The 23,304-nt window shown below is 41.4% G+C and overlaps 1 protein-coding gene across 5 annotated transcripts in view; it reads right to left on the bottom strand.

Moving 5' to 3' along the window:
- USP46 (ubiquitin specific peptidase 46) overlaps positions 1 to 23,304 on the bottom strand; it is a 60,579-nt gene that overhangs the window by 22,747 nt on the left and 14,528 nt on the right. For all 5 annotated transcript variants that reach the window (XM_074348041.1, XM_074348044.1, XM_074348061.1 and 2 more), the window contains exons 2-4: positions 14,309 to 14,389; positions 11,604 to 11,817; positions 9,962 to 10,191 (exon numbers count right to left, since the gene is read on the bottom strand). In XM_074348041.1, coding sequence (XP_074204142.1) covers positions 9,962 to 10,191; positions 11,604 to 11,817; positions 14,309 to 14,389 — 525 coding nt within the window. The remainder of the gene's footprint in view (positions 1 to 9,961; positions 10,192 to 11,603; positions 11,818 to 14,308; positions 14,390 to 23,304) is intronic.

The following is a 23,304-nucleotide window of genomic DNA, read 5'->3' as shown; positions in this document are numbered from 1 at the left end:
ACCATATCAATAATTATATTAAATATTAATGGAATAAATTTTTCAAGTAAAAGTCAGAAATTGAGTTGGATTTTTTTTTAAGCAAGACCAGCTATACACTATCCATAAGAGCTATACTTTAAATATAAAGACACAGATCAGCTGAAAATAAATGGATGGAAAAAGATATACTGTGCAAAGAGTTAACATATGTATATAGTTGGCTATATTAATATAAGATAAAACAGGTTTTAGACAAAATTATGAGAAATAAAAGATATTTCCTAATAATTGGGTCAACCTACTAGAAACACATAATCAAAGTATGGAAGTCCCTCATAATAGAGCCTCAAAAATACATGAAACTGGAACACTGTTCACCAATAAAAAGGAATAAACCACATGCTACAACGTAATGAATCTCAAAAATGTTACATAAGTGAGAGAAATCAGACACAAAAGACATATGTTATATGATTCCATTTATACAAAATGTCCAGAAAAGGCAAATATCTAAAGACAGAAAGTAGCTCAGTGGTGGCCCGGGGCCTGCAACAGATTAACTGTTGGATATAAGGGATCTTATTGGTGTGATGGAAATATTTTAAAATTGGATTATTCTGATAGTTGCACAACTCAGCAAATCACACACACACATTAAAAAAAAATCACTGAACAGATGAACTTCATGGTACATAAATGGTACCTCAACAAAGTTTGTTTTTAAAAAGCAAAAACATTCATGAAGCAAAAACGGACAGAATTAGAGGGAAGAACAAGGCAATCCCACAATTACAGTTAGATATTTTAATATCCCTTTCTCGGCAAATGATAAACTAGGGAGAAAAATTTTTTTAAAATAGATAACCTGAATAACTCTACCATCATGACCTATTGACAATTACAGAATACTATGCCCAATGACCGCAAAATATACATTCTTTTCAACTCAGTGGTTCTCAGCAAGGGAAATCTTTCCTTCCAGGGGACATTTGGCACTGTCTAGAGATATTTTTGTTATCACACCTTGGGAGATGCCGCTGGCATCTAGCAGGAAGCAGCCAGGGATGCTGTTAAACATGCACAGGACAGCCCCCACCACAGAGAATGATCTGATCCTACAAGTATATGGTTCTATGATTGAAAGACTCTGCTTTCAAGTACATTTACCAAGATGGATCATGTGTTAGGATACAAAGCATGTCATAGTAAGTTTTAAAAGACTGAAATCATACAGAATATATTCCCTAACCAAAACAGAATTAAACTGGAAAACATTAAGATATCTAGGAAAATACCAAATATTTGAAAATCAAACAACATATTTCTAAGTAATACATGGGTCAAAGAAAAAAACCACAGAGAAATTAGAAAATATTTTGAACTAATGACAAAGAAAATGTATCAAAATTTGTGGGATGTAGCTAAAACAGTGCTAAAAGGAAACCGTATAGCATTAAATGTGTATATTAGTAAATATAAAGAGCAGGGACTGTCTTTTCTGTTTGCTTTAACTGTTATATCCCTAGTGCATAAAGTAATTTCTAGCATTTAATAGGTACCCAGTACATATTTACTAAATAAATGAATATGTAACTGAACAAAAGACTGAACAAATGAAAAGATGTCTAAGCGCCAACAGTGGCATCTGGGTGGCAGAATTACGAATGATTTTCTTTTTATACATTCCTGTGTCTGACTTTTTAAAAATAATTCACAGGCACTATATTTTTTTAATTAGTAAAGCTTTTAAAAAAATCTAAATGGCCCTCCTCTGGGAGATAATAAAAGGATTATAACCAACTGAAACCATACATAATTTGGATAGCTAAAATTAGGTTCTACTAAAGCTCTTGTACTTGAAGAAGGGTGAAAACAAAGAAACACTGTCTCCCTTTAGATGCAAATCTCTTCCTCCACTTAATTGTTACAGGGAGAGAGAAGAAAGGTACAAGTCTAATTAACTGACTGGAGACAGTTACTGTAACCCTCTCAATTCCCAGGGCAAACTGCTTCCAGAATTAAGAGTGTGAGAAAGCACTGCTCGGGTGGACCAGCTCCACCCGGGACATCAAAACATGGCACTAAACCTTTCCATTCGGATTCTTCTCTCTCCCCCGTCTCACACTGACATAGTCAAAAGCAATGAGTGATGATCAAGCAATATTCTTTTTCTTTTCTCTCTTCCCAGAAAGCTGCCAGAAAATAAAACCATTTTCTTCCCACACACAGGGATCTCATTCTGGTTTAACTGAAAACACAGCTTGTCTCCAAGGAAACATATATATCACTAAGACTCCAATACTCTCAGCAGGTCCAGGCTACATCTTATTCTCCTTTCTTCTCCCGCAATTCTGGGCATGGAGTTCCCCCAAAACTAGTGTTAAAAGGGTGGGAGAGACACTACTTGCTCTTATTAATTAATTACAAATCAATTAACAGAATAATACATAGGGCATACATGTAAATCATAAGCTTTGCTAAGTTTCTGAGTAATTAAAATTCTATTCAAATGTGCTTCTAAATTCCAAAGACTCCTTTGCTGGGCTTAGTAGAAAAGGTGACCAGGTGGCAGTTCCAAGCTGTCCAGCCAGGAACTGAAAATGTGCTGGCTTAGAGGCAGTGCCAAAATGCTGGGCTGAGGGGAAAATGGCGACTACAGCCCACCTGAGTCCTGGGAACTCAGAACCTCAGCTCAGTGAGTGATCCCACCTGACTGCGTCGCCCATTCTTAACTCCTCTCCTGTGAAGGGCTCAGAACATCTACTGAATCAATTTTAACCCCTGCAAACAAGTCAAGAAGGAGCATACAATTGGTACTTAATAAAGCAGGTCTTTAGACAACCTTCTAGCTCCAGGAACAGATATAAATATGTCTTAAAGCCACCAAGCATAAAAAAACTCCTACAGCTGATAAAAGAACTCAGCAAGGTAGCAGGACACAAGATTAACATACAGAAAACAGCTGTGTTCTTTACACTAACAATGAAATATCAGAAAAGGAAAGAAATAATACCTTTTAAAATCACATGAAAAAATAAAAGTAAAAAATACTTGGGAATAAACCTGATCAAGGAGGTGAAAGACTTATATGTGGAGAACTACAAAACTGATTAAGGAAGTTAAAGATGACTTATAGAAATGGAAAGATATCCCATGCTCTTAGATTGGAAGAATTAATACTGTTAAAATGGCCATACTACCCAAAGCAACCTACAGATTTAATGTGATCCCTATCAAATTACTCAGAACACTTTTCACAGAAGTAGAACAAATAACCCTAAAATTTATATGGAATCATAAGACTTGGAATAGCGAAAGGAATGTTGAAGAAAAGAATGAAGCTGGAGGAATAACCCTCCCAGACTTCAGACAATACTACAGAGCTACAATAATCAAAACAGCATGGTATTGGCATAAAAACAGACATACGGATCAATGGAACAGAATAGAGAGCCCAGAAATAAATGAACATACCTATGATCAATTAATTTTGGAAAAAGAAGAAAGAATATACAATGGAGAAAAGACAGTCTCTTCAGCAAGTAGTGTTGGGAAAGCTGGACAACCATGTGTAAATCATGTGAAATTTGAACACTCCCTCACACCAGACACAAAAATAAACTTAAAATAGCTTAAAGACTTAAAACATAAGACCAGACACTGTAAACCTCCTAGAAGGAAACACAAGCAAGACATTTTCTGACATCAATCTTAGCAATGTTCTCCTAGGGCAGTCTACCCAGGCGATAGAAATGAAAGCAAAAATAAACAATGGGACCTAATTAAATGTATAAGCTTTTGCACAGCAAAGGAAAACATAAACAAAACAAAAAGAGAACCTATGGACTGGCAGAAAATATTTGCAAATGATGTGACTGACAAGGGCTTAATTCCAGAATGTATAAACAGCTCATATAGCTTAATAACAAAACAACAAACAAACCAATCAAAAAATGGGCAGAAGACTTAAACAAGCAATCCTCCAATGAAGACATACAAATGGCCAATAGGCACATGAAAAAATGCTCAATATCCCTAATTATCAGAGAAATGCGAATCAAAGCTACAATGAGGTATCACCTCACAACAGTCAGAATAGGCCTCATTAAAAAGTCCATAAACGATAAATGCTGGAGAGGGTGTGGAGAAAAGGGAACCCTCCTACACTGTTGGGGGGAATGTAGTTTCACGCAGCCATTATGGAAGACAGTATGGAGATTTCTTAAAAAACTAAAAATAGACTTACCATATGATCTAGCAATCCCATTCCTGGGCATATATCCCAAGGGAACTCTAATTTGAAAAGATACATGTACCCCAATGTTCACGGCAGCACTATTTACAATAGCCAAGACATGGAAACAACCTAAATGTCCATCTACAGATGACTGGATAAAGAAGTTGTGGTATATTTATACAATGGAATACTACTCAGCCATAAAAAGAATAAAATAATGCCATTTGCAGCATCATGGATGGACCTGGAGATTGTTATTCTAAGTGAAGTAAGCCAGAAAGAGAAAGAAAAATACCATATGATATCACTCATATGTGGAATCTAAAAAAAAGACACTAATGAACTTACCTACAAAACAGAAACAGACTCACAGACATAGAAAACAAAATTATGGTTGCTGGGGGCAGGGAAGGGGGTGGAAAGGGATGAATTGGGAGTTTGAGATTTGCAGATACTAACTACTATATATATAAAATAGATAAACAACAAGTTTATAATGTATAGTACAGGAACGTACATTCAGTATCTTGTAGTAACCTATAATGAAAGAGAATATGAAAAGGAATATATATATGTATATGCATGACTGAAACATTTTGCTGTACGCCAGAAATTGACACAACATTGTAAACTGAATATACTTCAATTTAAAAAGAAATGAGAAAAAAAAAGCCTCTGAGAATCTCTGAAAACCACAGATTTGCAAAGCAAAAACTCAGTTTAAATGGAAAGGGAAGAAATTAACAACAACAAAATTAAGCTCCAACTGGCCTAGCAAATCTTATGATTCAAGCAGAGAACCACCAACGGAGCACTGAGGCTAGACTGGGAAATTCCCACGCCTCAGTTCTAAAATGCCTTGGTCAAGGTCATCTGGGAAAATCAGACTGAATGGCCCCCTTAAAATCGTCTCTCCAAGACTACTGCAGAATGAAACCATTCGTCTCCATAAACCCCTCAGTTGACATTTGCACTGCAATCACAAGCAACATTTACAAAGGGCGAGAGACCCTGGAAAAGGAAAAAAAATGTTGTTTTCTGAAAGCATGAAGACTGGCACAAAGAGTTTTGCACAGTTGGAGGAACAACCAGCTGAGGCCATCACAACAGAGAGGCTCCCCAGGGGCTAATTTGCCGCTCCAGATCTAGCACAGTTTAATCCCACTGTGAGAGTTCACTAATGGTACTGGCAATTCTGACGGAAGCACTCTGTAAAGGCTGCTTGCCCTGGGCAGAGGACGCTACTCAAAGCAGGTCCTGTATTTCTCAATCTGTGAAATAAAACTAACTTATTCCTTCTTTTATACTAAGTTCTCAGCATTTTACAGTAACAACAACAAAGCCCGCAGGCTATGTATTTTCTTAGAAAGTAGAGGGCTTTCCAACAATTAGAGCTTTCTAAAAATGGAGCACGTCACTTCGGGAGATTGAGTTCCCTCTCCCTGGATGGGATCCAGCAGATGCTGGTGACCGACTGGCTAGGACATCACAGAAGGGACTCAGGCATTGGTAGAGAAAGGATTAGGTGACTCCCAGCCAGTTAAAGGATCTAAGAAAATGGAGGTGATTATCCAACTAATTCTGGGGGGTTGGAGTGTAACATTCTTGCCACAAATCTAATCATTTCAGGGGACAAAAAAATGCAGGTTTTTCAGGAAGCACCCTCTTCCATAAAGACACACCCACACATTCCAATTCTCTTCCACAAACCTAGCATAAATGGTTGGAATCCCACTCTGACAAACTCTACAGTATGACCCAGAAGTTTGGGAGGAATCTTGGCACACAGACTTTCAATTCACAGTAACTCTCCTTGAAATCACAGGGTGGGGTAACAGCTTCTGCAATACAATTATCTGGGGGGTGCAATGTCTGCATTTGCTGGGATCAACTGACCTGTTCATAGACAAAAAAAGAAACTACAAATGCAACTGAGCCTATTATCTGAAAATCCACACAGAGTACCACAAGATGGATTTAGTAACTGTTAATTTCAAAGATAACTAAAAGGATTAGACCAGCTGTCCAGTCTGGGCAGGTTTCCTGGCTAAATGTAGAGAGGTGATACCCCATTGTCTGGTTCCTGTATCATAAGCTCACAGGGTTCTCTCCACACTCCTTCACAGCATTTTGCAATTGTAGTTACAAAACCAATTATTCATTTTGTTGTAAGTGTCTGTCTTCCATACTGAAAGTTCCAGAAAGGCAAGGCTCTCACTGCATTCTCGGTGTCTGTACCTTTACATGCAGATGTGGAAAAACAAAGTAAGAAACATATTTACAGAATAAAAGAGTTCTCATCTATACAGCCACTGTATTACCAAAGTGAAGACATCTGAGAATAGTGGGCATAGGCAAGGATGTGGCTAAATGAGGAGGGGAGGGTATAGCTCAGCGGTAGAGTGGGTGCTTAGCATGCGCAAGGTCCTGGGTTCAATCCCCAGCACCTCCATAAATAAACAAACAAACCTAATCACCCCTCCCCTCTCATAAAAAAGTTAAAAAAAAAAAAAAAAAGAAGACAAGAACGTGGACAGATGAAAATGCTTATACACTGGGTGTATAAAATGGTACAACCACTTTGGGAATTTGGTATTTTTCTAATGAGTTTAATGATAAGCACACCTTATTACCTAACAAATTTACTTTTCTGTATCCTAGAGAAATTAGACTTATGTACACTAGATTATATGTATTGGAACATTCACAGCATTGTTCATAGTTGCCCCAAATTGGAAATGACCAAATAGCCACCAACAGTAAAATGGATTCATGAATTGTGGTATATTCAGGCAATGGAATACTACATAGCAATGAAAGAACTAAAGCATCATGCAGCTACACAAGTAAATCTCATAAGGGACACTGAGACGAAAAAAAAAAAAACAGGACACAAAAGAATACATGCTGTATGATCCATTCACATAAAGATCAAAAAACAAGACAAACTGAACTATTTATTTAAGGGATGCAAATATAAGTTTCTAGTTCTACCAAACATTTGAAGAACAGATAATTCAAAGATAATTCTTACACAAGAAATTCTCCCCAAGAAGAGAGAGAAACTGGAGGCTACTACTGTACTTTGGGTGGGAGAGTCCCACACAGGAGGAGGAAAAACCCAGAAAATCCAGTAGGAAGTTACTGCAGTGGTTTAGCGGAGACTGCCAGGCAAGGGCTGATGGGTTCTTCTACCCACCTAGGTTCTTCTGACTGCTCTGAAAGTTAAATTGGCATGGGACAGATGTATAGGATAAAGTAGTGACGGTTGGCCCCAGCTAGGGTGGGAGCATTGGGACCCAGAGAAGCAGAGGATTAAAGAGAGATGCAATAGACAGGACTTGGTGATAGAGCAGACACTAGAGGTAAGGTGAGAATGGTGCCAGGGAATACTCCTTTATTAAAAGAAGGGAAGAGAGAAAAAAGACTGCAAATCTGCAAATTACACTATTTACAATACAGTCCTAATTCTGATGCTTAAAAGTATATGAACTTTTCTAAAAATAAATTCAGTATCAAAAAGAAGAGAAAACTGCAATGGGTTAAAACACATAAAATGTTAAAACTCATGAGGTTTAAAACAAAAGAAGAAAGAGGAGATGAAGGGTTTCAAAGGTTTTAGCATTGCTGGGAAAGTCGTAAAAAACCAAACCAAGTTAAGGATGCGTGTTGTAGTCTCTGGCATAACCTCTAGAAGAATTTGAAACTAACAAAATAATAGATGTCAAAAAAGAAAGAAAGAAAAATGTTTCATTGATACAAATAAAGCCAAGAGAAAAAAAAAAAGACTATAAATAGGTGGGTTAAGTAGAAGCAAAGAGTAGGACAGGAGAAAAGTACTGTCGTTTTACTGCACGTGTTCAGCACCACAGGATGCTTCCAGAATGTGGGAAATTCCTTAGGACAAACAACCTGATTTCTTCAACAACTAAATTGCAAGGGGAAAAACAGGAGGGGTAGTAACCTAAAGATTAAGACAGATACTGACCAAATGTGAAGTGTGGACCATGTTTGGATCCAGATTTGAACTAATGCTGCTCAAAAAAAAAAAAAAAAAAGATATTATCAGAGAAACTTGAACATTAAGTGAAAAATGATTTAAAAGAACTATTTTTAGGTGTGATAATGGTATCGTACCAATTTTTTTTTTAAAAGATTCCTTACCATTTAGAGATATATAACAAAGTAATGAAGAAATTACAAATGAAATGATGTTACCTGGGATTTGCCTAAATACAGACCAGTTTGGTGACGGTGGTGGTGGGGGATGCTCAAAAGGAAAGATGATGGAGATGGACCAGTGTGTTAACAATCACTGATCCCAAGTAATACTCACATGGGTTTGATTACAGTATTGTCTCTACTTCTGTATTCATTTGAATTTTACTGGAATGTAAAATACAAAGGAACAGAAGGAGAAAGGGAGGGAGAAGAGACCTCTAGATAGATACGTATGTATAGAAAATGTTTTGGCAGGATATATTTCAAAGTGTTTAAATGGTTATCTCTGGGATAACGTGATCACAATTTTTAGAAAATGATACAAATTTATCATCTCCGGGTGGGGAGATCACTGGGAACTTTCAGTCTCTTCTGGCTTAGCTATGTTTTGTAATTGTTTCTACAGTGAACAAATCAGAATGTTCAAAAACTGTTTAAAAGGACAGAAGACTGCCAAAAAACAAAGAGCTTCCCACTTAAATCACATTTCTTAACCATTTCTGGGTCCCAGTCCCTTTGCAGAATCTGATGAAAGCTACTGTCTCCCCAGAAAAATGCACAATCCTACAGGATTTTTCATACAATGTTAAAAAAAACTCTGAAACCCCAGATGAACCCATACTTTCTATATTATTAGCAGTTATAATAAATAATAATAGCTGACTTTTATTGCATACTTGGTATGTGCCAAGCATGTTCCTAAGTGCTTTCCAAGTGTTAACTCATTTAATCCTCCCAGCAACCCTACGGGATAGGTGATCTGATCACCCCCAGTTCACAGATGAGGAGTGGGGACAGAGAGACTGAATAATTTGCACAAAGTCCCATAGCTGCTGATTTTTTCGGTTGACTGGCAGAGCCAGCATACAAACTTAGCAGCCTGGCTCTAGAGCTGGCCTTTCAATTACCACATGAGGAGGCCACTCATTAGAGTTAAATCAAATGAAGCCAACGCAACATTCTCAATCCGGCTCTATAAAACCTCCTCTAACTCAGCTAGCACTAAATGCCTACCATGAGCCAGACTCACCCAGACACACAGCTCACCCTACCCTCACAACAGCATCTGTAGGGGACCATCCCGAACACCTGGCTGAGTGTTGGAGAATCAGAAGTCAAGCCTGTCTTCTGACTTCAAGTTCACCATACCACAGCTGATTCCCTTTAAGTTGGGGAGATGGTCTGTTCTAAGTCACACAGATCTCCTTGTGGCCAAAAATCTTTGCAAGATAACTGGTAGTGGTCCAGTTTACTAGTTCAATTTGTAGACCTCAAAATTAGCCCACGATGCAAAGCAATCTAGTTTTTGAGATATTTTTTCCCTCATCCCTCTAGACAGCTGAGACATCTTGGGTGGAGACATGCTTCTGAAAATTTGCACCTGAAGTTCATACACATGCACAGAATCGCCTGCATATACTGAAGACAACTGCTAGGTGCTCTGATACGGCACTGCACGCATGCACATCGCTGGTACAGATATGCACACGCAAATTACATGGAAGCCCTCCCGATGCTTACAGTTTCACAGTTCAAGCATCGAGTTTCATTGGTGAGCGTTCCCTGAAAAATCTCATGGACCCAGGTGAGTTCTGGTTTATTATTTTCCGCAGGTTCGTTCATGTTGCCATTTTTTAACTTTCCATTTTGTTTCTCCTGTTTCTTCTCTTCCTGCAGGATGTCCGCAATAGTGTTTAGCAAATAATTTAAAAATTCGTGAGCATCCTGTTGCATGTAGTTATCAAAGAGATCTGCAAGGGAGAAGGTCATTATTTCAATCTCTGGTTCTTGAAAAGCAAAGAAAATGCTTAATTTTACAAACCACACTTCAATATTCATATTGAAAGAGTGGACAGGTGTGGACTATATTCATCTCTATTTTGCAACTTCAATGGGTAAGCTTTTCAAAAATTTTTGTTCATTTCCATTTACCACCCATCCAGAACTAAATGTCCTATATCTCCCCTAAAAGTCATCATATAAAAAGCAACAAACATTTTCATTTGATCTACAAAAGAAAAGAAAAATAGCAGGTATTACTTGATAAGCTCCCTGATAAAATATCAATATTTAATATGATGTGACCACCAATGATCAATTATTCATTTTGTAATTTATTCAGACCAACAGGGTCTCTTCCCAAAGATCATATTAAACCCTGGACCAGGCTGGAAGCAGCTTAAATGAAACACACAAGGGAGATGAGGGTTATGTGTGAAAATGTATCTGTCTGTCTGACAGTGTTCTGAAACCAAATACAAAAGCTTCCAGAAGCCTGCCGCTCTTCCCCACCATAAGGACAGACAATCGAGAGACGAATGCAGCTGCGAACCTTCATTATTAATCACAGTCACAAGGAGACTCAGGAGCGCTCCGCTTCCTTCCCAGATCATTTTTATTCTGGTATGTATAAACTACAACTTTAAAAGAGAGCAATCAAATTAAATGAGACTTTATAAAACAAACAGCTGGTTAACTGTGCCAGTCTGTTGCAACAGGGCTGCAACTCAGAATAAGCAGAAGTCGCCGTGTCAAACATGTGTATGGTCATAAAAATTACCCAGGCAAAACTCCTGGAAGAACCCAGGCTCTACCACCCCTTCTCCGCAAAAAAGGAGATAGGAAAAAACAGAAGAAAATCAGTTGACAGTAGGTCATTTTTATCATATAAAAATATCAATCTGATATCCTTCAATTGTCTCTGGCAAATAAAAATCAGAGGTATTATTTGTAAATCAGCAGAGGCTCCGATTGGATAATACACATTTACTTTAATCACTTATGACAAGTTGAGAAGATAGTACTGTTTTATTCAATTATTGCATCAACCTATTTTTATAATCAGTGTCCTGCCTTGGGCAATCTTTCCTCTTCCAATGACCCTCCCCCCAAAAAACTCCTCCCAGTGTGGAGCAAATAAAAAGATCATTCCAAAATGCGATGATAAATCCAAAATTTTAAGTATATTTTTTATCCACTTTTGTTTGATATACTGGGTGGGAAAGGAGAACTATCTTTTCTTTAAAAAAAATGGTATTTGAGTAGTTGGCCGTACTATTTTCCCATTAAAAAAAAAAAAAAAAAAAGATTCATTCTGAGGACACAGAACTGTCGATTCTCCTTATTTCAGAGCCCGAAACAGCTCTGTCTCCACACTACTCACCATTTTCTTTTCTCAGCCTCGAAATGAACTTCTTTGGTGGGATCACGCCAACCTTCTTCTTCTGCGTGGCGATGCTGTGGAAAAGGTCTGCCAGGCAGGTCAGCAGGTTTTCCTTCTTCTTTTGCTGGGCTTTGTACGCCAGCACATTCTCCCGGAACGGCCGGCAGAAGTACAAGGCCTGGAGCACGGAGTTACAGTAGCATGTGTTTCCGAACTGCGGAAGGACAACAGGGACGGTTCGCATCAGGGTCCGGGGCCGCTCTGGACCCGGTCGGGAGAGGGAGAAGGCCACCCTCTGGGGACCCGCCCAGGTTCCCCCGTCTTTGTTAGAAGACAAGTAAGTCACTCTGACCACCAGTGCCCACCTGAGCACCACAGAAATGAATACAAGTACGCAAGCCTGGCAGCTCTCCAGCCCATAAACGTCTCTAAAATGATGTGAAGCACTCAACCTTGATTTCAAAAAATCTAATGAGAACTTCTGGTGCTTAAAAAAGAGGGAGATTGTGAAGAAGACAAAAAAACCCAGCGTAATATGGAGACCCAGAAAAGCAGCTGGCTACACACAAGATGTCACGTTGCTACACATCAGAACTACGGCAGGGAAAATAAAAATCCCAATCAGGAAGAAACCCGGGGAACTAGGCACCGCTTTCTCCGCTACAACAGCCTTAACTGAATGGGGACTTGTTTCGGTTTCTCTCTTTCAGGATCCTAGCACCCCTGCCACTGGCTTCAGACCGCATCCCCTCACCTTCTCCAGAGCAATCTTGTTTCTGCTAAGGTGGCAACTGTCCCACTACAGTACTACCCAGTTCCTGGTCTCCTGCAATCAGATGAGGGCCCACGCAGTAAGATTTTGCAACTCTCAAATGCCCTGGATATTCAAGATTATGATTAATGAGGGAAAAAGTCACCATCTCACTGGTTTTCAACCCACTATAAAACCAATCCTGTGGGAGCACACGGAGCTGAGACATTCATTTTAGAATTTTTCATACACACTAAAATGAAAACAGTCTAAGGAAATCACAAGATTAATAACACAGATGACGAAATGCTGTGTAAGATTAAAATAGAACATGAACATCTTCTCAAGACTGGTTGTCGGCTTGTGTGTCGTTTGCCCAAGAGCGTGGCAGATGCACCGCCATGCTTAGTGTGACATTTCCACGTATGCTAAGACAGAACACTTCCTATTTTTATACATTTTAATCTACTTTGACACAATTATGTAATGAGACAAACCTCTTTTTAAGGAGAAGCTGGAACTTTCAAGAATTACCATTCGAAGTAAACATAAATGAAATTATTAGTAAGTTTAGCTCTCACAATGCTTCCACAGACTAGGACATGGCCTTTATTCTTTTTCCCTCCACAGTCTGCACTGTCTTTTCCCTAGACGAGGCAGAATTCCCACAACCTGAATAACTATCTTTGTAGAGCTTAAGCTTGAGGCCTTTGCACAATGACTAAAAAAAATGGTATTAAAATTAGAAGTCAGTATTAGTCACCAATATAATGCCCTATATGCCAGTACGTTAGCCTTCCTCCTCCCATTCTTATCTCTTTTACTCTGTACCTCACCTCTACCCAGACACCCTTTATTGACATTTGGCCCTGGGCCAGGGGATAACTCCTGGGAAAGAAAAGGAGCTAACTTTTACTGAGTGTCCACAATGTGCCTCAGCCTCATGTCAGGATCTTCAATAGGTGCTCTCATGGCTCCTTCATTATAACCCAAGATGTAGACACCGTTATGATCTCCATTTTACAGAGGAGGAAATGAAGGCTCAGAGAGGTCAAGTGACTGCCCAACGTCACACAGCTAGTGAACAGCATAGGCAGAATTCAGACTCAGGTCTGTATTCCTTTGAAGCCAACGTCCACCCTATTATACCATAGGCAGCATTCACTCACAGAGAATATTTCCAGCTTCTCCAGTGGAAATTACAACCTATCACACCTGGGCTCTGACAGAGGATGCTCAAAGCAGTTGTTCCAGAAAACTAACTGCTTATGAGTTAACACTAGATGTCACTTAAATCCTCCACCCCAGAGAGAAAGGATCAGGTGAGGACATTCGGGGGGTGTTGGGTAATACTGCCTTACTACTTGGTCATAATCAACTTGTCAAGGACACAGAGCCTGGGAAGTCTGGCCACATACAAGGGGACCATTGCTGAGCACAAGTAAAATGAGGCCAAGGGATTTCAAGGTAAACTGGTCCCAGTTTCCCACCCCCACCACAACCTAATCAAGCTTCAAATACCACTACCAAGTGCTGCTGTTGAACAGTGGTGAGCTGGTAACACTTTCAATCCTCTGGCTGAACGGATGCATACTGAAACAGAGACTTCCCAGGAGCCCATCCAATTGTAAAGGGAGAATGTGTAAAAGCAGATATCGCTACAAAGGCTATTAATATCGCTTTGAAAGTTACACATGCAAAGGAAATCCTTTAAAAGTGGGGTTGGGGGAGGAGGAGAGAACCTGGCCTACTAATGCAATAATTAAATCTTTTTTCTGGGGCAACTCATACCTTCAAAAACAGGTCTCAATCTCCCCCACCCCAATATTTGCCACTTCTTAGAACTAAGGAGCATGAACAATTATTTAAAACTTGCAAATGATGAAAATGGCAGTGCAGTTGCTTCAAGAGCTCTAAAACATTAGATTAAAATAGTACATTTTAAAATACTTACATTGACCAATCCGAAGTAGTGTTCATTGATTGGAAACTGCTCTGGACCAATGTCTTTTTCCAGAGCAGAGGCATTGGTGCCCTAAGAGAGAAAAACAACAAAAGTTCTGTTGTGTGTAAAATAGACAAGAAAGCAAAATGATACTTGAGAGAGTCCACTATGAAGACCAGCATCCCCTCTGGTCGCCACAGGGTTTGGTGATGGTCCTGCTGAAAGAACAGGTGTCAGAAGTACACCAGTAGATGAGGTAGTAAGGCCAGCCTATTTCTCTCCTCATCCAACTTCGTCACTCCCTCGAACTTGTCCTACCCAGCTTCAACTATCTTCTGTCAGGAAAGGAGGTTTGGGACAGGCAAATAAGCAGACTATCGCTCAGAACTTCCGAATAAAACATTCTAAGCTTTTATACTACTCGGTGGTGTACAGAATCATACCACCATTTTCAAGGTCAATGGCATCATTCTGATAGAGGTTTATCCATCGTGCACCCACTATGTGCCAGGCACCACTCTAGGCTCTGACAACAGAAGAGCAAAGACAGCCGGAAAGAAAAAGCAAGCACAGTGGACGGCAGGTTGGAAGGTGCTAAGTGCAGGGAAGAAAAACAAAGCAGGAAACGAGGGTGGGACTGCAGGGAGCAGGGAGTGGAGGGGAGGAGAGGAGGGAGGAGGTGTGGAGGGTAGACAGTTGGAGCTCAATTTAAATAGGGGGGTCAGGGAACTGTGAGATCTCCAAGAAATATTGTGAATAATGGAGAAACACAATGTAAAACCTAACAGTCCCCAAACGGATCAAGTTGGTAAGCCATATGAACCCCAGTTCAACTCTCCAACATGATAAGAAGTTACTGGGTACTCCCACTGTGTGCCAGGAGCTGCACTGTTTATTCTCACAACAATACCATTAGGTAAGCACTATCATAATCCCCATTTAACAGACAGAGACTTAAGGCTTAGAATGGTTAAGAATCTGCCCTAGGGCCATGGGCAGCCAGTCAGTAAGTGGCAGAGCTAGAACCTGAACCCAGGAGTCAGACTTGGGAGCCCATGGTCTTAACCAGATGTGATGCAGAGCAATCCTATTGAACAAAAGCATTTACTGAGCCCTGCTGAGGGCAAAGTGGTCACTGGTGATCCACACAGAGTGCCATTTCCCCCCAAGGCCTGGATGAGTCAGTCTGCTGGGACAAGGAAAAGTGACCAAAGTTCAGTCCAACCAGGTATGGGGGTGGGGAGGGCCAGGCCCACGTGGACCGGTGGCTCCACCATCCTTCTACAGCCTTCTCACGTTCTCAGGCAATCGCAGAAGACTCACTGTTCATAGAACCTCAAAGATCTGGGAGACAGGTGTTTTAAAAAGAAAGAGACTACTATGTTTTACTTAAAAAAAAAAAAAAAGAATCTGCTGCTGCTACTTACTCTGGGCTCACAGAATTAGAATCTCCCATCAAAGAAAGAAATGGCCAAAAAGCAGGCTGAGAACTGGTCAAAATGGTCATGTGTCAAAAGCAAACATTAAATGCAGAATAACTCAATTCTAAGCAAACAGAACCCCAGCAGAAATAGCACATTCCACCCTCTTATCATAATCTCTTTTGTTTCCACTTGTTTTCCAGGTCCATTACATTGTTTCACCAATCGAAATTCCTTTCCTCAACATCAGAGACTTTGAGATCGGTGGTCATCTGTGTGCACTACAGTGTTCACTATCTTTTCTTGTGTGTGTGTGTGTGTGTGTGTAGTTTTTGTTGCCTTCAAAATAATGTGACTCCATATACAAGGCTGAATTTTTAAAAATAATACTTAAAGAAAGCAGGATTTTATGGTATAGACAAAAATCACTAAAATTTTTCAACAAAGCTACACCTCAGTCATAAATCGATGTCAATAATGTGTATTAAATACATCCATAGCCACTTTTGAAGCAGCATTAGAATATATGGCTTCGAGCCCAGGAGGGATGTCAGATATAAAAGTATACATAGCACATGAGACAGATTTCATTAAATCTTTCTTTATGAGGTAGCCATGTATTCAAACCATGATTTTTGCTATGTGGGAATTCTTGGGTGGAGTCTGCTTTTTTCTACCTATCTTAATATTTTCCCACTGAAGAGGCAGTTGGTGGGGGTGGCTAGTTATGACTCATGCCAAGTACGGTGACCCAGGGGCAAGTGATGAAGAGGAACACCCTGGACAAGAGGCAGGGACCACGAAGGCAGTGCGGGAGCACCCACAGGACAGCTCGGGGAAAGAGAGTGAGCTAACGGTGTCTTCGGTGAAATCTGGCTCTTCCCTGAGGTCCACACTTCCTGCCACCCTTCAGGTCAGGCGTGCTCATCTTCTTGCTCAGCGCACACCAGTTCTAGCAGGGTCAGGAGAGGAGGTCAGCCGGACTCTGATCCTCAGAGCAGCTTCCAGACCACTGCACCTTCACCCTCCAGTCAAAATACCTGCCTTCTGCGCCCTCTGCCTCCCAGCACTGTACAAACCCCTTCCTTTCTCCTCTTCTGGTCTGACCTGCAATTCACAGACGGCCTAGTTCTCCACCCCATCTCCTGTCCTCACATTGGGTGGTTTCAGTATCCACGTGGCAGCATCTTCCCACATCCTGCTCGCTCAGTGATCCCATGTCCTCTTTTTCAGCTGCCTTTATCCCTCTCCACTTTTTTATCTTCCACTCCACTCCAGCTACCTACTCCCAAAGACACAACCTGGGCCTGGTCACCATCCCAAAACCCAGCCAGGCTGGGCTCTGCCTGCCGGCTTTGCTCCATTACAGCCACACTTAACTCGCTGAGATCTCTCATCCTCTCCTTTCTCATTCAGCCTAGAGTCTGGGGATCATAATTTTAGGTGCTCCTAGAAACACCTTTATCCTGTCCTTTGGTCACACCACTTGGCAAAAAACCAACCCAGTGGGAACCAAATTATCCACCTTCATCGAACCTACACCCAGACAGAGGGGCAATGCTGGGGGCGAAGTTGCACCCCAAGCTGACCGCATGCACTAGGACTCACCAAATTCAAGCAACCTTCAATGTGCCCACTTTCCAACAGCGTTTTGCCAGTGCACTTACTCTTCACTCCACAGCGACTATTTCCAACCTTCCCCAAGCCCCTCAAAACTTTACACCCTTCTGTCCCTCTCACTGGCCACCCATTCAATAGAAAAAAAAAATTAAACTGGCAGAGAGGAATACTCTTAATTTCACACACCCAAACCTTCAAACCTATGTGCCCAGCTCTGTGTTGGAGATCTCGCTCTTGTCCAAGGTCAATCTCTCCTGCACCATTAGGTCCTGCCCAGCTGAACTGAGTATGCCTCAGTGTCTGTCATGTTAAAAACACACACACATATCTTCCCACATCTCCCCAGTTACCACCCTCTTTCTCACCTCCCCTTTAGAGCTAAACTTCTTTAAACAACTGTCCATTCTAAAACATTTACAAATGGATCAGACGATTTCTAAGATTTGTTTCAAATAATCCAATAGGGAGAAGTGGGAGGTGGAGGGGGGTGAGGATAAAATTATGCTGGTGGAAACAGACTCACAGATGTAGAAAACCAACTATGGTTACCAAAGGGGAGAAGAGGGGAAGGATAAATTAGGAGTTTGGGATTAACCGATACATACTACTACTGTATAATAAAAATAGATAAACAACAAGGACCTACTGTATGGCACATGGAACTATATCCAATTTCTTGCAATAAGCTATAATGGAAAGAATCTGAAAATACATGTATATATGTATGTATGTGTATGTTTAACTGAATTGCTTTGCTGTACACCTGAAACTAACATTGTAAATCAACTACACTTCAATAAAATTTTTTAAAAAAAGAAAAGGATTTGGCAACAAAAAATGGTTAAAATGGAAAAAATTATGCTTGAGAAGCTGAGTGGTGGGTTTGTGGGGCTTACTGTATACTATTCTGTGTATACTTTTACACGTACATACAGGCAAGATAATGATCTCCCAAAGACACCTGTGTCCTAAACCCCAGAACTTGTAATAACATTGCCTTACATGGCAAAGGGAAATTTAGATTGCAGCAGGACTTAATTTGCTATTCAGCTGACCTTAACATAGGAGGATTGTCCTAGATTATCCAGTTGGGTCCAAGGTAATCACAAGCATCCTTAAAAGTGGGAGACAGAGCGGAACAACTGATCAGAGTGGTATGATGTGTGAAGGACTTACTGTGCCTTTGCTGACTTTGTAGACGGAGGAAGGGGCCAGGAGCCAAGGAACCAGGGAGTCTCCAGAAGCTCAAGAGGTAAGAAAACAGCTTCTCCCAGAGCCTCCAGGAAGGAAGCAGCCCTATGCTGCCTTCATTTTAGTGCAGGGGGACCCAGTTCAGACTTCTGCCCTCCAGACTATAAGACAATAAATTTGTACTGTTTATACCACTAAGTTAATGGTAATTTGTTGCAGCAGCAACAGAAAACTAATACATATGTCCAAGGTTTTCCATAATACTCATTAAGACTTGTCTCTATTTCCTCACCCCCACATCTCTCCTCAAAATAGCCCCTTCCAGATTCTACCCCCTGATGAGTTCCCAACACTGTCAACTCCAGAGGGCACATTTAGCTGCTAGCTTTCTCCAGGCGTGGTCTGGGGCCCTCTCCCCTCTCTCCATGTCGCTCTGTGTAGGGTCCAGGTGATAACCATTCTAGTGGCTTCAATCAACAGCTATGTGCCAACCATTTCCAACTCTCCACCTTCATCCCAGAAAGCTCACTTCTGAGCTCATTCAAGTGGGCCCGCAACATCATTTTACTACGAAACTAGAACTTCCACATCTCCTTCCCCCCAAATCCAAACTCTTCCTGGGGTTCTCCACTTAGTACATGACAATGCCACCTTCCTCCTGGCTCCGGCTAGAAACCCAGGGGTCATGCCCCACATCCCCTCTGCCCCGACACCCATCCGTCACTGTGTCCTATCGAGTCACTCTCCTTCAATCGCTCAAGTCCATTCGCTTCTCTTTAATCCCTCCCACTACCAAGCCACCAGCATCTCTCATCTGAATTACAACAGCCTACTAAATGGCCTCCAACCTTACTAACCTCTAACCCCACTGCCAATGCGGCAGCAAAAGTGCTCTTTTTAAATCCAAACCTGCTTTAAAATCCCCCAGTGACTTCCACTGCTGTTCCCATCACCTCCTGCCACTCATTCCCTCGTACACTTGGCTGATTACGATGGTCTTCATTTGGTTCCTCTAATACGTCAAGTTCTGTCCCCTCCATCCCCTGCATGCTCTCCCTGCCTCTTCAGCTGGCTGCACCCTGTCATCCCTCTCAGGGAATTCTTTGCTGGCCACCCCTAGATTCAGGGAGTCCCTGTGACAGACAGAATAACGGCCCTCAAAGATGTCCACACCCTAATCCCTGGAACCTGTGAATATTAACTTAGATGTCAAAAAGGACTTTGCGGGTATGATTAATTTAAGATTTGTGTGATGGGATTATTCTGGATTATCAGAGTGGGTCCAGCATAATCAGGGGTCCTCATGAGAAAGGGACAAGAGTACCAGGGTCAGCGAGGAGCTATGATGACAGAAGCAGAGTTCAGAGAGAGATGTGAAGATGCTATGCTGCTGGCCCTGAAGAGAGAAAGGGCCATGAGCCAAGGAATGCAGGCAGGCCCTGGAAAAATGGGAAAAGGCCCTCCAGAAGGTGAGCCACTCTGCTGACACCTTGATTTTAGAACTTCTGACCTCCAGAGCTCTAAGAGAATAAATTTATCTCATTTTAAGATGTGAAGTTTGTGGTAAAAATTTACAGCAGCAATAGGAAATTAATACACTCCCTTCCCCAACAACCTCCACCCTCCACTCAGAGCATACTGTGTCTCCCTTACAGTATTTATTCCAACTGCTATAACATCTGTCCTATCCTCTGAACTATATACCTCATGGGAACAAAGACAATGTTTGACCACCTTAATATTGCACTCAGTGGCTAGCATGGAGCAGGCCCATACCTGCTGGGTGGCTGGTGGGGTGGAGGGGTGGTCAGTTGGAGGATGGATGCACAGATGGTGCAGTCAAGGCTGTGTGAGCTGCTCCCACGTGCACAGTCATTTGGACACAAAGGTGTGAGTTTTCCTTGTCTACTGTCCAGTGAGACCTCAGCGGTACCCTCTACCACTCCCCCATTCTCCCTTCTCTGTTACAAATACACACCCTAGAAATTCCTTCCCGTGGATACAGATTGCCACTGATACTGACATTTGGAACCAAACTCTTGCTTCACACACTAGCATTTTCCATTGCAGTCATGAATTTTTGTGCATCTTCAATGGATTTGGGAGTTCACTACATTAAATGTAAATCTCTGTGTGATAAAAGGACACAGATATGGTGGGGAATGTTTCAAGAGATGATGATGATGGTGGTGGTGGTGGTGGTGGGTGCTTAAAGACCAGTTAGACAGTATAAATCAAAATTTTAAATAAGGATATCCTTCAATCCTGCAATTCTACTTCAAGCAATTTAGTCTACATATATACTCACACAGGTAGGAAGGACAGACTGTAACGAGGACCCAAATAATCCAGGCATGGCTGAAACACAATGGAAGTTTATTTCTCTCTTTCACATAAATACACAAGAGCAAGCAATGCAGGACTCAGGCTCCTTTTATCTTGTTGCTCTGTCGTCCTTAAGAGTCTATCTTTGGAAGCAACGTGGCCACTCCAGCTCCCTCCCATCAAACACCCTCTGCCAGGGGGAAGCAGACAAGGCGGGGAGGGACCGCTCCTCCCCTTTCAGGAACGCTCCTGGAAGCCGCACGCATCCCTTCCGCTCATGATCCCGATGGCCAGAATCCTACACACGGACACACTGAGCTGCCAGGCAAGCTCGGCAAACATACTCTTTACCTGAGCAGCTACACGCAGCTAGCATCAGCCATGGAAAAAGGACATGGAAGGAACAATCAGCAGTCAATGCGTCAGATGCTCCTCCCTGGCAAGGTTTGTAACAGCAAAAAGTTAGAAATAACTGGTTAAATAATTATGGTAATAAACAGGACGGAATATCATGTAGCTACTTTTTAAAAAAAGTGAAGTGGCTCTACAAGTGTGGCTATGAAAATCTGCCCAAGATGCAGTGATAAGTGAAAACACGTTACAGCGTGACTCTGTGTGCAGGACGGTGCTGGAAACGTCCTCCCTTCAGTCAGCAGACACGGAGTCCTCTCTGGGCCCAGGCTCTACATCTGAGGGACACCAAGTGAACAGAGCAGATTGGGCCTGCCTTCAACACCTACATTTTAATGGAAATTCCAGGAGGAATGCTTGAGCAGTTATTAGCACTTGTCACTGGTGTCTAGGGGGATGGGACTGGCAGATGACAAGGCCACCAGGGGGCTTTTTGTTTTCTCAACTGTTCAAATTTTCTACTATGAGCATATATTATTTTTGTCACTAAAAATTTAATAAAAAGTTCCCAAACTAATATCCTGCAGACCGGTTATCGAAGTAAACTGCAAGGTGCATCGCAAACCCGAGAGCCTGCACTTGTACTGCTGGCACCCAGCACCGCGGCACAGAAGGCAAGCGGGAGGCACTGAAAATGACTGACCACACGTGGAACAAAAAACTGAGCTATAGCGGCAAATCACAGGGTCTGGAGGGATGAGAAACAGAGTTCTCATTTCCATCAGTGAAAAAATTTGATAACCTTTGAAAAACAATGTACCACACTTTATTAAAAATAGAATCTGGGCTGGGACAAGTTCCAACAAGAAGACTGTAATGCTGGCTCTTCAAAGCACTTCTGAAAGCTATTGTGTGACTGCTGAGGGGTGCTACAAAAACACAAAACCAACAATAGCAACAACTTGGAAAGGATGAATCACAAATATATCAGATGCGTATAGAAAGGCATTTCTTTTAAAGCAATTCTAAAGACAATTTATAAGGAAAACATGTTAGAATTTCTTCCTCTGGGGGAAGGGGGAAGGAGACAGATCCTTGCCCAGGAGGACATAATGAAAACAACAGGACTGCAAGGTCTATAAAAACCGACTAGAACACTTGTCATAATATGCAGGAGCCTAAACCAAAAACAGAGACCAGGAAGGGGCGCTGGAGATCAGCTAGACCGTTTCACAGATGTAAAAACCAAGGCCCAGAGACATAAATGTATTTGTCACACCCAAGGCGACCCATTCTGTTGCATCCTGAGGCAAGCAGGCAGGCAGGCTCTCTTTCCAGTTTGTATAAAGCAGAGAAAGGACCAAAGTAACATGGAAGGATTTCTAAGTACATAGAGAATAATTCATTCATTATAAACCATGAATTAAAATATATGACAGGGGAGGTGAATGTTGTTGCTAAAACCACATTTTTAGCTCTATGTTCAAAAAAAGGCTATTTTACTTACTTTACAAGTATGACTTCAAAGTACAAAAGTACATAGAGGACTAATTCTCAAAAGGAGTAGTATTCCCAGACTTCTGAGGACAAAGGGTCATTCCTTGAGCCTTACAGAGAAAGGGAAGCAAAAATGAAGTTATACAGCCCAAGATCTCAGGATGAGTCAGGAGCCTCTTGTCAGAATTCAAGGCTGGTTAGGGAGGAATTACAGTCACTGACTCCCAGATGTAACTAGTGATAATAATTATAGATAACAGTCACTGCTCTAAGCACCTGATATATACTTTACTCATTTAAATCTTCATAATAACTCCATGAGGTAGGTGCTATTACTGACCCCATTTTAAAGATTAGAAAACTGAGGCACAGAGAGGGTGGATGCAGCCAATGAATACTGGAACTGGATTTGAACTTAACTGAATCTGTCTCCAGAGTGTATGCTCCCAGCCATTACACAATACTGACTGTCAAGGTGGTGGGGTCCCCTCGGAACCCCAGAACTGCAGGAACTGAAGAACTGAGGAAACAGAAGGGGTCACAGAGTTATACAGGTAAACCCCTACTTTTGAGCCACCCCTCAGAATATACTAGAATGAG

This window comes from Camelus bactrianus, chromosome 2 (assembly GCF_048773025.1).
Source record: "Camelus bactrianus isolate YW-2024 breed Bactrian camel chromosome 2, ASM4877302v1, whole genome shotgun sequence".
NCBI lineage: Eukaryota > Metazoa > Chordata > Mammalia > Artiodactyla > Camelidae > Camelus > Camelus bactrianus.
This window is presented reverse-complemented; position numbering and strand designations above follow the sequence as displayed.